This window comes from Haliaeetus leucocephalus, unplaced genomic scaffold (genome assembly GCF_000737465.1).
Source record: "Haliaeetus leucocephalus isolate CR32 unplaced genomic scaffold, Haliaeetus_leucocephalus-4.0 Scaffold251, whole genome shotgun sequence".
NCBI lineage: Eukaryota > Metazoa > Chordata > Aves > Accipitriformes > Accipitridae > Haliaeetus > Haliaeetus leucocephalus.
In genome coordinates, this window is record NW_010972687.1 from 2695281 (window position 1) to 2709305 (window position 14025).

Genomic DNA, 14025 nt, shown 5'->3' on the forward strand with positions numbered 1-14025 from the left:
TAGACATATACACTTAACAGAAGCAATAACCCTAGAGTCTCTCTCAGAGTTATGTGAGGGCATGTTTAATGCTGAGACCATTGGTGTAATAGAGGCTGTAGCTTTTCAAGGAAAGCCTGTAATATATAGCATATATACACAGTCTTTTCCTAAGTTTGTTGCATCAAGGTAACTGATTTTATGTAGCATACACTTGTCCCTTAGTAATACCTGTTTGACTAACAGGCATTTTAAAGATTCATTGTGTACTGCAACGAGTGAGGTGTGCAGGCAGTTGCAGCCTCGTCAGAGAAATTTCCCTCTCCGCTAAATGACGAGCAGACAACCCCCCCATATCTGTGTTTTACTGCAGAATTTAAGTAGCAGCATTCCGCCTGAATGCAGCATATACTATAGCTAGTACTGAATTAATACATTAGCAAAGAAACACCAAAAAAGTCACAAATATCAAGACTCTTACTTGTTTATCTTTCATCTCCAAAGCATCTTGTTTCTGTTTACATTTCTGAGAAACGTCTTTAATTTCAGATGCCTGCATACAATGAAATATTTCAATTAGATAGTAATAAATTCAGTTATATTTGTAACAAGCAGTCATATTTAAAGACCTTTCTGTATATGCATAACTTAAGCATTTATTCCACATTACTGACAAAGTCATACTCACCAGCTTATTATTCTGTCTTGTATCTGTAACATGTTTATTTTCAGCAGTTTGTGAAGAACTGAATAATGGCATATGAACTGTTCACAACCATTCAGCTATAGATCTGCAAATCCAGGCACGACAGACAGAGGAAGTCTCCTAACCTAATCTAAAATTGGAATAACTCCATCCCCGATTTCAATAAAAATGTTACATTCAGATCCTTGCACTTATAAAATGTTCTCACCTCTTTTTCCAAACTGACTTTACCAAGGAAAGCTTATACTTAGAGCAAGAAAGGCATAAGTTCCTAGGCACAGGACAGCCAAAACAGAATTTGTCAAAATCATCCTACCTCTGAAGTGCATTGTGCTAAAGCTATATTCTAGACAGCTGAGCCTGACAACTCTTCGGCTCATGTGCAGGCACCCATGTCTACTCTTTCTCTATCCTTCTCAGCTTCTATAGAGTTGTAGAATAATATAGGTCAGAAGGGACTTCTGGGCATCACCCAGTCCAATACCTTGCTCAAAGCAGGTCTCACTAAGTCAGGTTGCCCAGGCACTTGCACAGGTGAGTCCTGAACACAGGGGAAGTGTACTATGGTTTCTCTACAAAATTACTTCCTCCTTTCCTGAACGTTCAAGGCTGAAAACAGTGCAAGCAGAATACTGGAAGACTGCAGAAGGATGGAAGGACTGTAAATTTCCAGTGCAGACATGGAAACACAACACACACAGCACTCTTGCTGGAAGAAATGTCTTCCTATGAACTGAGTTGCACTGAAAACACTAAGATGCATCAAGAATGGAGAAAATAAAACTACGCAGGATCTTTTCCCTCCCACAACCTGACAGATGCACAAAAACTTAAGACCCTGACTCTACAGCTGTTTGCATGAAGGCAACTTGGAACAATACATCTTGGTCTCACAGTTGACTGCTACGCAGTACTGATTCTGTGATGCTCTCTCCAAAGACCTCAGGCAGGCACTCTGAAGCAGAAGCTCTCTCCCAGGAAACTAATGCAAAATATTCACAAAACCATTCTGAAGGCTCTCAAAATCAGGACACTAGTAAGGAACTGGAATTCAATTACCATTATATTTTCAGTTGTTATATTTATATATACCTACCATACAGAACAGATTAACATCTGTAATTGTCTTTATGGTTTTCAAGGTACAACCACAACACACTGCCTTATATTGTCAAATATTGCTAAAAAAATTGCATTGCACAGTCCACTCTGTTCAAATGCCTTTTAAGAGCCTAAAGCGGAAACTATTCTAGGCTTCTCTCACACAATTTCATCAACGTCTTCCTACAAAATGGGCCAATTTCTTTTCTTCAGAATCTACACATCCTACACACCCAAAGCACAAAACTTTACTAGGAATTCTTAGTCTAACCAAATCCTTAAAAGGGTTTAAACACAGAGAGAGACAAGAGAAACAGTTATGCAGTGTCTCCATACATTAATTTCTTCCCAGATTTAGCTCTGCCAGTCCAGCTCCTTCCAGGCAAAATCTGTAACACCATTCCTGGCTTTTTACCAACAAAGTGCAAACAAGACATAATGAAGAGGTGGTTTATCTCTGTTCTCACATACATATCCTCAAGCCAAGAGCCAGATCTCAAGAAGCAGTCAGGATTACAGTTACGTGATAATGGATATAAGCCTGGACCAAAGGGTCTGAAGACAATTATGTTCCCTACAGGTCTGTGTGTCCAAAATAAGGAGGACTTAAAATGCCTTTCCTTACTACCAAATTGAAATTTGACTTGAAAAAAACAACTTTTGGGCCAAAAATAGAGTTATACTGTTTTTATAATTAATCAACTTCTGCTGGCTTACAGCATAATGGTGTGAAGTGCTCACCAAATGCTTGCATCTATAAAGATAAAATTCTAAGTTACAATAAATTCAAGCACTATCTACAAAAAAAGTGAAGAACTAATGAAGAAGGAGCAATTTAAGCAATTTTAAGGTAGGGTACTTAAAAGCCTTGAGGCTTTGCCTTAGGTCAAAACTATCTCCTGACAGTGCAAGCAGCACTGATTCTCCTTTGAAAGAACTTCATTTTCACAGCCCAACTAAGAAGGTATGTGGGAGGGAAACGGATTTCAGTACCCAAAAAAGAGCTACTGTCAAAAGTTCAAAAAGTAGCAATACATTTCTAACATCTTGTTAAGTTGCCTGATGTCATACAAATTATTCATGCCGTAACCAGCTATATAATATATTCCCTTAAGCCTTTTTCCACGATTTTGGACTCTATGGGGGCTGGGCTTCTTCAAGACGGAATATTAATCATTCAAATTAGACTTGGACATATCATTTAACATCAGAACCAAAACTCAGGTTTGAAAATGTCTTATAATATTATATAAATAGTACCAGCTACACATTACAATCAAAACAGTGGTAAATAATCACTGGAAAGCAGAATTAGAATATCTCAGTAAGTCTTACATAAATTATTTATTTCAAATGTAGCATCCTTCCTTCTTCCCATCTTTTAGGCTTCTGAAATGTTGTAGAACAAAATGCACCTAATTCATTCTCTGGGCCCAAATTAAACACCACTTCAGCATACAGCTAACCTTGCGAACGTTTAATGTGTGAAAGCCTTACTCCACAAGTTTAGATTGAGCAGAAAAACATGTTGATTTGAGATTATGAGTTGATCAGCTAGTACATTCCTCCAATTTTTCTTTCACCGTTCTGTAGCAAATAGCCTATGTTAAGCATGTTAACCTGCAAGTTGAAACTAAAATGCTCATTGTTTTGTCCTAGGTTTCTCAAACAAACAAGAGTATAACTCATAAAGAAGATAACCTTTACAGAATATAGCATAATACTTCTAAGATTTGTGGTAGCAATGGTTCAGTAGAATTTTTTCCTGTTTGAAAAAATATATTAGGATAACATCAATAAAAATGAAAGATATGAGTAAAACCTAGCAAGATAATACCAAGCGGTGAAAACGAAGCTTAGCAGTTCACAAGCATGAAGGCACTTACTGCATTATGAAAATTAATTTCAAACTTCCAGCTGTTAACTTTCCTCTAAGGAAGTACACTTACTCTTAAAACAACAAAAAACCCAACCACACCCAAAAAAAGCCCACTTCAATAGAACTACAATATTTTTAAACATTTAGGTATTTTTAATCACAGCATAATAAACTCTTGCAGTACTGTGGAGCACAAAATTAAAAGGATACATTTAGTAAAGGTCTTTCTTAATAATAATAATAATAATAATGTACTTGGGTGTAGTATTGTCTGGTACAGTTTATATCACAACAAAAACAGAAGTGGTGTGAACAACAGTCTGTGGTTTTGGTTGTCTGGACTTTATGGTTTGTTTGTGGGGTTGGTTTTTTTTTTTTGGGGGGGGGGGGTGTCTTTGTTTAAAGAAAGCACACAGACAGTGTATTAGCTCACAGTGCACTAAATGCCACTAATTTTCAGACCCTGATTCTACAAGACGCTTCATGACAGCAGTCCTCTACAGATGTCACACGTGTCTCCACAGCAAGTCCTTTGATCTGATCAGTCACCTTCAAAGAGAACTCACTGCAGCAAACATTCTCATGTTATCATTTAACTTTGGTTATCCATTAAAAATTTGTGCAGCCTATGCATACAATGACTTACACAGCCTGAATAGTCCATGATAGTTAAAATCCTGCAGAGAATTACAGTACTTTCCTGTTTGTCATAAAGAAATAGTAATTTCCCATATCCCCAGAGAGTGAGCAGCTATTAAAAAAACAGTTAGTAAGCTGTAAGGCATAGGTAGGTTTACCATTAAATTCTCATATGCATAAAAGTATTCACAGCTGATGGAGGGTTACCACCTAATAAAAAAATTATACCCTACTTATGGAATTAGGTTAAATATTAGAGGAATGCTTTCAGGCTAGAAAAGTTGTAATTTAACTTAACCACCCAAACTGGCTACATTTTAAGAAGATAAACAGAGCATCCACAAACCCAAACTACAGAACAGATGAAAACAGGCAACTAATTCAACATAAGGATTTAACTCAGGGAAACTGTAACATTATATCCCTGAAGATTTTGAAGGTTCTGTGATGAGAATATAAAATCTGTGTGCTCTTATAATACCAAGAGAGTGGACTTTCGGAGTTGCTACTGAAGGTTTACTAAGAAACGTATTCCTTGAGTTTTACTGCCTTTAATGGAATAGAGACATGAAGAAGGCAGTGAGAACCAAGGGCACAAGTACTTCAGAAAAACTTTTTCTGAAACCCATCATTACAGCACACTAGAAGAGATTATTGCTTTACACTATACAAAACTGAACACAGACCTCCTGAAATATTACATACGTTAGCTGAGAACTTAAAACACCTACCTTATCTCTGATTTTTATATCCAGATTCTTAAAGTATTCTTCAGTTTCTTGGATTTTTTTTTTCACTGGGAACTGCATTTCTTTCAGATTCTTCAGTTCTTCCTTGGCTTGGTCTCGGCTCTGTTTCACTTCCTCATGCTGCTGACGAACATTTTCATATTCCTTGGAGGAATTGAAAGTAAAATCATTAAAGATATTCATCTTCTATTCCAGTATTTTATACTGCTCTAACATTTTATTTGATTGTACATCAGTCTTAGGAGAAAAATATAATTCAGAAACTAGTATTAGAGCAACTACTTAAGTAATCCTCCTGTTACTAGTCACTGTGACTAGGAGATGTGGGGATCATTCAGTCCCCAGTGAACAAGAACACACATTTAATGGTTCTTAAATAATATGCAATTCAAGTAGCAGAAGAAATGACCAATTTGTCTGCAATTACCTTGCCTCTAAATCCATCTGGGATCGGTGTGGAAAAAGTAATTCTTTAGCCCCTTCTGTCCATAGTTTGAGCACTACTTAGGCAGACGACCCCAAGCTAAGGAGCAAATCACCACAGAAAACTTCAGGAGAAAGAAAAGGAAGGAGCTGCACAGATCATCAGAGCCAGTAACAGACATAACCCTGAAGTAAACCAAGGAGAGAGACAGAGCGGAACAGAACTTTGGAAAACAAACAAAACCCCCAACATACACCACGAATACCCACTATCTAGGGAGCTGAACTGGAGATGCATCCCTGAGAAGAAAGAGATGGTAAGCAGTGTGGTGACCAAGAACCTCCACTTCAAGAAGGTGGGAATGTGGGGGAGAACGTAGGCTGAAGGACTGACTACTAGTGAACTTTTGTGTGTTATGCTCTCTGGACTAAAAACAAGACACACACCCCCCCAACACCCAACCAAAAAAAAACCCAAACCAAAAAACAACCCCAAACCAAAAAACAACCCCAAACCAAAAAACAACCCCAAACCAAAAAACAACCCCAACCCCCCCCCCAAACCAAACAAATGGAAAAAAAAGAAAAAAGAACATGACATTCTATGATTGTTAAGGGTTCATAAGAAAAAAAGATACTCAGAGGACCAGGAGGACAAGTAGATATATGTACATGGGGGTGCAGAGGAAGAGAAAGCTGTTGGATTTGGCAGGCATTAAAGAAAGCCCCTGTTTAGACCATTTGCCTGGATTATTCCAAGCTTTGGAGCATTAAAAAAAATAATAAACAAAGATAGCCTGCAACCTCTATCTGTAAAAGCTAACTTTGCTTTATCTGCTACCACTTTTTCCTACTTAGTTAATTACCCTGCTTGTAAACCACACATGATTAATCACAAATAAATCAACTTAGGCTATTAAATCCAAATTCTTTCTTCATAGTACCTTTTTCATAAAGCTAAAAAGTATTTAAGAAAGTTGCTGTAATTCTGTGATGTGGAGTGCAATCAGTAGCCACCATTACAAAGTTACAGAAGCAAAGCAATTATACTTCCACTTAGCTGATAGAGTAAGCTTAAAATTTAGCTCTGCTCTAAATAAGGTATTATATTTCAAGGTTGAAGCAAATGCACACACAATTACACCTCATTTCTTCAGGCACAAAGTACAGGCAAGTTTCCCCGGAAATTCTCATGAAACGGTTTTTATACAGCAAATCCCTTTAACACTTCAAGACACTTTGGTAACCTTTAAGCAAATAACCTTGATGCTTGTAATTATGCACTTAGCTTCCAAAGGATTTCAGCCCTCCCAAGAGATATTTGTGCCTGAACTATATAACAAATCTTTTCTCAGTTGTGAATGGAAGAGAAGGAAAAGAAGAATGGACACGGCTTGGTCTAAACACATCTTCAGAAGTATGTGTTTTCAGGACATTTACAGCAGGAGGAACCACACCTCCTGCTGCTTACTACCTTAAAACAGTATACCTTAGTGTATACCATACCACCTTAAGCTTAAGCTTGGAGGGGTAAGAAACCCCTTTTCTTTAAGACCCTACAAAAGAAGGGCTATCTATGTCAAAAAAACTGTAGCTCCTTAAATCTGCTCACTGACTGTAATGACACGATCATTTGATGGAAGTCCCATTAAAGTACACACAAGAACATAAAATGTCCCTTAAATCCTTGAGTCCAAATCTTTAACGTTGTAGTCCTAGGATCCATTTTATGGAATTAAAACAGATGCTGAAAAGCCTATTAGACACAGACATGTATAAAAGTGGTGTATAATTCTCCACATACAGAAGCAGCTGGCACTGACTAGAAAAAACACTTGACTAGAGAAGTGTCCCTCAGGTGAAAAGCAGTGGAGTCTTCAGAATAAAAACGCAGTTCTACAGTGGTCAAATAGTAAAACAAGTTGAGCAGTAGACTTCCTGTTTGCCACTAGGATCAAGAGATAATCTAGTGTCACATTTCAGTTGACTTGTTTTCAGGCTGCCTGTCTTCTCCATTTCATAACATACTGCAGTATTTATACATCTGCCTCCTGGCTGATTTGAAGGCTGACCTAGCTACTCTGTTTTGTTACAGAGGCAATTCTAAAGAGATAGGTATGTTTGGTCTACAAGTAGAAACCTACCTTTTGGGGAGGTCTGTGGAGGGGGAAGATGCACAGAAGGAAGAGTAAACTCCAGTACTACTCTCAACTTTGGTGAACCCAATTTTAAGACATCAAAAATGTTTATTCTTAGGATTAAACAGTGCTAGAACAGATGACAAAGAAATATGCCCTTGTAAGAGAACGTGTTTCTTCTTTTAGAGAGAGATTGATATTTGCAATATAGGAGAATATCCAATATAGGATCCAAAAGATCTATCCAAAGGATTTGACAAACCACAAAATAGCAATGACCTTACACACTGAAGATCACAATGGAATGTGAAATTTTGTTGCAGCCTGTAAATTAAATATCTTCTACCTAGTAAAAAAATTACATTGATGACCCTTGACTTCAACTGTAGATTATCCACAGGCAACTGACTTCTGGTAAACAATCTGGTACACACTACTGATTCTGTACTACAAATCAGAACTTCACACAGGTGTCAAAACACACTGTTGTTTCTATGGATTCAGTGGCCAAAAAGTTAAATTTCTCAGAATTGAGTGCACCCACCAAAAGTATTTAATACACTCTGCAATGCAAACTGCCTAGAAGACAGCAGTGAAAGAGTATGGTGTGAAGAACTCTGCCTAAATTTGTTTAAGAAATGTGTAACTAACAGCAACATTCTCAAACTTATGGAAGGCAATTTAACTGACAGCAGGTAAGATTCCTAACTTAGTTTCCCTCCCGCAAGTTTCTGACCAGACTTCAGAGTTCTGTATCTGCAATATTTTATAGTAGAGAACAATCAGCATCAGTCTACATTAACTACGCAAGACCTATACCTCTCCTAATAAAGTAACTCTCTCTTCTTGTTAATTAAACCAGGCTAATGCACATGCAGTAGGAAAAACCTGCATCATTCAGCAAGTGCGGAAGCCCAATCCTAATGGCACAGAGCGTACAGCCCACCTCCTTCGCACCTACCACCATCCATCTATTTCAATTACTGCTCCTATACCCCTCTGTGCTGCTAGCATAGAGGTGTGAAGGCAGTGAAGGTACATGCCCTGAATCCAGTTGCTCTCAGGATACAAGGGACATAAAGTTCTTTGTATACCCATGTGAGGCTTTGTTATCTTCAAAATTGCAACAAAATACCTTGCAAAAGTTTTCTGCATCCTCCACAAATATTACATGTAAGTTTTCATAAGTTCTGTATCTGTATTTCATGAATTCTGTAGTGCTTGCCAACAAGGCAAACAATGTATTGCTTCAATATAGTAAAATCCACGTCAGCTTAAACTGTAGACTAATTTAATCTGACTGACCATTCAACAATCAACTAAACTACAATCATCAAAGTGCTGTTCAGAAAGTCCTGTTTTGCTTTGTAAAAATGACCTGTCCTTGACTCTAGACTCTTCTAAATTTATTTAAAATTTCCATCTCTCCAAATGCCAACATTTTTTGAGATTGGCAACCTATATTCACCATGATTTATGTCATGCACACCAAACCTCAATTAATAAATAAAATTAGCAAAGGGGGAAGGCAACCTGTAAAAACCAAAACACAACAAAACCAACAACAAACTTGTTCTATAGAAGAAAAAAGTTACAGCTGGAAGAAGCAATTGGAATTGGCTAGGCACTTGAATTAAGTCAGTTGTGTCAGCAAGGAATAAAGGGAGTACTGCTCTTGGCCCATATTGCTGGCTTTCCTAAATGGGCAGTACCTAAGTTACTTCTTCAGCAACTTCTTCAGCTGAGCTACATAGGCAAGCAAACCTCTGATCAAAGCTAGGCCAAGAACAGTATTTCAGGACCTGGCCTGTTTGTGCTAAGCAACTGTAATGATGTTCAAGTTACTCTGGTCAAACTTCTTTTAAAGAAACTTTTGGCATATTTCTAATATTTCAGTATTAGGAAAAATGGGTTGGGTAAGAAAAAAAACTGAAAAGAAAGTAAAAACTTACCACCCAAGGCCTTTTCCTCTCAAGCATCTCAATTAAGTCTAGATGGCGCTTGCGCTCATGGTATCTCTCAACATCTTGCTTGTATCGTTCAAGCCTCTGTCTCATTTTCTCCAAAGAGTTAGTTTTGTCTCTGAACAAGTTCTGTAAGAATATAAATTTTCATGTTTTACAGTATCTACTTTGTGAAAACACTTTTCAGAAATAGTCCACACCTCAACTATACATTAAACAGAAATTTAACACTAGGGAGGACATTTTAGTACAGTAGTAATTAGAGGGGAACAACCCAACTACGAAGAGTTGTACAGCTTTTTCAAGTACGTTTATCACATAGTTTCTGTGAAAACAAATCTAATCTAAATGGAAATCTTAATCTGAAGAAAATACTTTAATTTTTTAAAATACATTTTCTCAGGAAAATGAGTATTGCCTACACCTCAAGCATCTATTAATCTAGACATTTCTAAACCACTATAACTGGGTTTGATAAATACAAGGAGCAAAAATGCTTGTGAAGTATCTTGTAGAGATCTCTAACAGAAACATTAAGGTTGGTATTTGAATGTAGTATGTGTGAGTGGAAATGCATGCGTGCACACAAGCACAAGAAGAAACAGCAGAACAAAGGATTAAAAGAATGGCCTGTTTGGCTAATGACAGACACTGTTCCCAAGACACTATTCCCAGCAAGGGACACATTATTTCTGCAAAGATTACTAAGCCTGTGCTCTGGTAAGATCACAGTACAACTAACTGTAAGGGAAAAACCCTGCAACCTAAAACCACGATGGCAACAAGGTTGCAGCTTATTGCATACACTATCCCTTTTCCTCTTTGTTGATATTCCAAACCAGGAAAAACAGGTAGCAGGCAACTTGTCCATAATTTATGGAAGTTGAAGTCAGGAAGATTAAAGCAAAAGACCACCCTATAACAGCTGATGACTTCTAAAAGATCTGTCCAGAAAAGTTGTTACCAGTCAAGAATCCCAAAGAAGTGACAAGTACTTGACAACAGGCATCCCTTGTCCTCTGTGTCCAGACTGCTTGTTCATATGTCTTCATGCTTATGAGCATGTGGGTGTCAGAGTGAATAAATTCTGAGAAGGGTAAAATCAACTTACTGCAGACTTTGTAAATAAATATTACCACCTAATTCTCTAAGATCTCACATTAAATTTTATTATGCTAATTTCCCTGTAGTCACTTCTCTCTCTCTAATGTGCTTGTTTACCTCCAGTTCTCTTTCCTTTTCCCTAAAGTTTTTCAGTTCACAGTGAAATTGGTACATTTCTGGAGGACCGACAGATTTTTCAGTGGCTTCAAGCAACTCAATCTTACTCAGTTTTGCAAATTCTCCAACTCTGTCCTACAAAATAAAAAAAGTTACAGAAATACAGTATTAGTTAGAACAGTGCAATACAGTAATACCGGATTAAAATACCGCAACTTCTCGTGACTATCACCTGACTTACAGTTCTATGCCAGATAGCTCTGGAATAGTTAAGTTAAGCGTAGGATGATCACCTCATAGCAACCAAACCCTCCTAAACATTTGTAAGATTTGATACATGGTTTTGTTGGAGCTGTTCTGGAATGATTCAAGCTTAAACCTTAGCTGTTCTTGGCTGCTTGGCAGCTTTTGAGGGTAGCTGCTGAGGACATGGATTGGTTCATTATTTTTGAATTGGCTATCATTCTTCTGAACAAGACAGTTTAGTACAATTAAAGCTTTTATTCCACTTTATTCTTGTTCTCAGGCTGCTGAGGCTACACCTTCCCAGTATAAATACTATGATCAACTAAAAAATTAAGCAATGTAGAAGATAATATTAAGGCTGGCAGCCAAAGGTATCAGGAAGCATGGCTACTGTCCAAGGCAGCGGAAGAGCTCAAAACTCACCGAGGCAATCAGTTTCAGTGCCAGCACTTTCTGCAGCAGAGTATGGGATCATGGCGTACAGGGGGGTGTCCTGAGCAGGGGAAACCCCCAGAGAGCAAGGATACCCGCCAGGTCTCAGGAGGGAGAGCTGCTGATGAGGCATGGGGAGGCCAGGACTAACGGCCATCGCCCCCAACTCCCACCAAGGGCAGCCCACCACCAGAGTGGGCAAACAGGGCCTGGCACAGCAGCTGGCACGGGAGGGCGCCTCGTCAAAGGAGGGCATTCCACCGGACGAGTGGAGAGGCTTGAAGTCCACATAACCCAGCAGCCAGGCACCGTTCTGTGACCACCTGCGCAGGCCATGGGCACCCATCTACCTGACCCTCAAGGCGGAATGGTGGGCACTCACCCGACAGCAAAGGCTGCAGCTCCGGCTGGGGGGTCTGCACCATCTACCCCAGTGGTGGCTGATGCCTCAACCCAGACGGAGCTGCTGGAGGGAGAGGCTGCAGTGCAGACCCCAGACTGCAGGAAGTGCCTAGACCTTTCTCCTGGGGCAGGGACAGGCAGCAGACCTGCCTGCAAAAGGTGTGCCCATGTGGAGGACCTCCTGCAGCAGGTGGCTAAGCTGCAGTAGGCAGTGAGAAGGCTGTGTAACATTAGGGAGGCTCAGAAGGGCTTAGATAGCTGGTTCCAAGCGCAGTCTGCAGGGGACCCACAGCCCATGGCCAAATAGCCAAAAACTCCCCCACCAGCGCACACAGAAGGGAGGGGGACCAATAATGCACAAGAAGGGAAGCTTGCAATGGCAAAGACCAGCAGGAGGAAGGGACCTCTACCGAAGCCTGAGGTGCCCTTGCAGAACCACTTCACCGCTCTGCAGACGAAAGAGAAAAGACCCATCACATCAGGAGAGACATTGGAGCTGAGTAAGGCAGCCCGATCTGCTCCCCGTGTAACAACCAGCACAACTAAGAAAAGGCGACGGGTGATAGTAGTAGGCGACTCTCTTCTGAGAGGTACGGAGGCACCCATCTGCCAATCCGACACACTCTCTAGAGGGGTGTGCTGCTTACCAGGGGCTCCTATCAGGGATGTCACCGAGAGACTACGAAGTCTCCTACAGTACACCGACTATTATCCGCTGCTGTTGTTTCACGTGGGCACCAGTGATACAGCTAGGAGCCGTCTGAGGAGTATCAAGGATTACAGAGCTCTGGGAGCAGCCGTAAGGGACTCTGGAGCGCAGGTAGTTTTTTCCTCTATCCTCCCAGTCAAAGGGCAGGGGTTTGAAAGGGCCAGTCAAATCTGGTGAATCAACAAATGGTTATGGGACTGGTGCCACAGCCAGGGGTTCAGCTACTTAGACCATGGGACCAGCTTTGAGAAACCTGGTCTACTGGGGGCTGAGGGCTTCCATCTGTCAGAGAAGGGGAAGAGCATCTTCAGTCACAGGTTTGCCAAGCTGGTGGAGGGCTTTAAACTAAAGTTGCCAGGGGAGGAGAACCCAATCCATCCCACTCCTACCAGTTTGACACCAGTGCCAGCAACAGATGCCCAGAGCCTGGAGAGGGATCACGAGTCAGCAGGAGAGCACCTGAAGAGCAGCACAAAGAAATTCCAGCTACTCCAGCCAGTAAGTCAGCTTCATTGGGGGCCTAACTTAAATGCCTCTATGCAAACGCACATAGCATGGCAAATAAGAGGAGTTAGAGGCATGCACACACATGCAGGACTATGATCTTACTGGTATCATGGAGACGTGGTGGGATGGCTCCTATGACTGGAGTGTTGGAATGGAAGGATACAGGCTCTTTAGGAAGGACAGGCAGGGGAGACAAGGAGGGGGTGTTACTCTCTGTCAATGACCAGCTGGAGTGCATGGAGTTCTGCCTGGGGATGGACAAGGAGCCAACAGAGAGCTTATAGGTCAGGACTAAAGGGAGGGCAAGGACAGGTGACATTATGGTGGGGGTCTGCTACAGGCCACCCAACCAGGAAGACCAAGCAGATGAAGCTCTCTATAGACACATACGAGCAGCCTCATGTTCACAAGGTCTGGCCCTCATGGGAGACCTCAATCACCCCAATATCCATTGGAGGGACAACACAGCAGGGCATAAGCAATCCAGGAGGTTCCTGGAATGCGTTGATGATAACTTCCTTCTCCAAGTGATGGAGGAGCCAACAAGGAGAGGTGCTATGCTGGACCTTGTTCTCACCAACAAGGAGGGGCTGGTAGGGAATGTGAAGCTGAAGGGCAGCCTTGGCTGCAGTGACCATGAAATAGGAGAGTACAAGATCCTTAGGGCAGCGAGGAGGGCACACAGCGAGCTTACTACCCTGGACTTCAGGAGACCAGACTTTTGGCTGTTCAGGGACCTGCCTGGTAGAGTACCACGGAATAAAGCCCTGGAGGGAAGAGAGGCCTAAGAAACCTGGTTAATATTCAAGGATCACTTCCTGCAAGCTCAGCAGTGATGCATCTCAACAAAGAGGAAGTCACGCAAAAAGCACCAGGAGGCCTGCATGGATGAACAAGGAGCTCCTGGACAAACTCAAACACAAAAAGGAA

At 40.7% G+C, this 14025-nt stretch overlaps 1 protein-coding gene across 1 annotated transcript in view; it reads right to left on the bottom strand.

The window, feature by feature from the left end:
• Positions 1-14025, bottom strand: part of SMC5 (structural maintenance of chromosomes 5) — a 53585-nt gene that overhangs the window by 31105 nt on the left and 8455 nt on the right. Inside the window, exons 5-8 of the mRNA XM_010568610.1 lie at positions 10800-10934; positions 9567-9707; positions 5036-5197; positions 461-532 (exon numbers count right to left, since the gene is read on the bottom strand). Of these exons, the coding sequence (XP_010566912.1) occupies positions 461-532; positions 5036-5197; positions 9567-9707; positions 10800-10934 (510 nt within the window). The remainder of the gene's footprint in view (positions 1-460; positions 533-5035; positions 5198-9566; positions 9708-10799; positions 10935-14025) is intronic.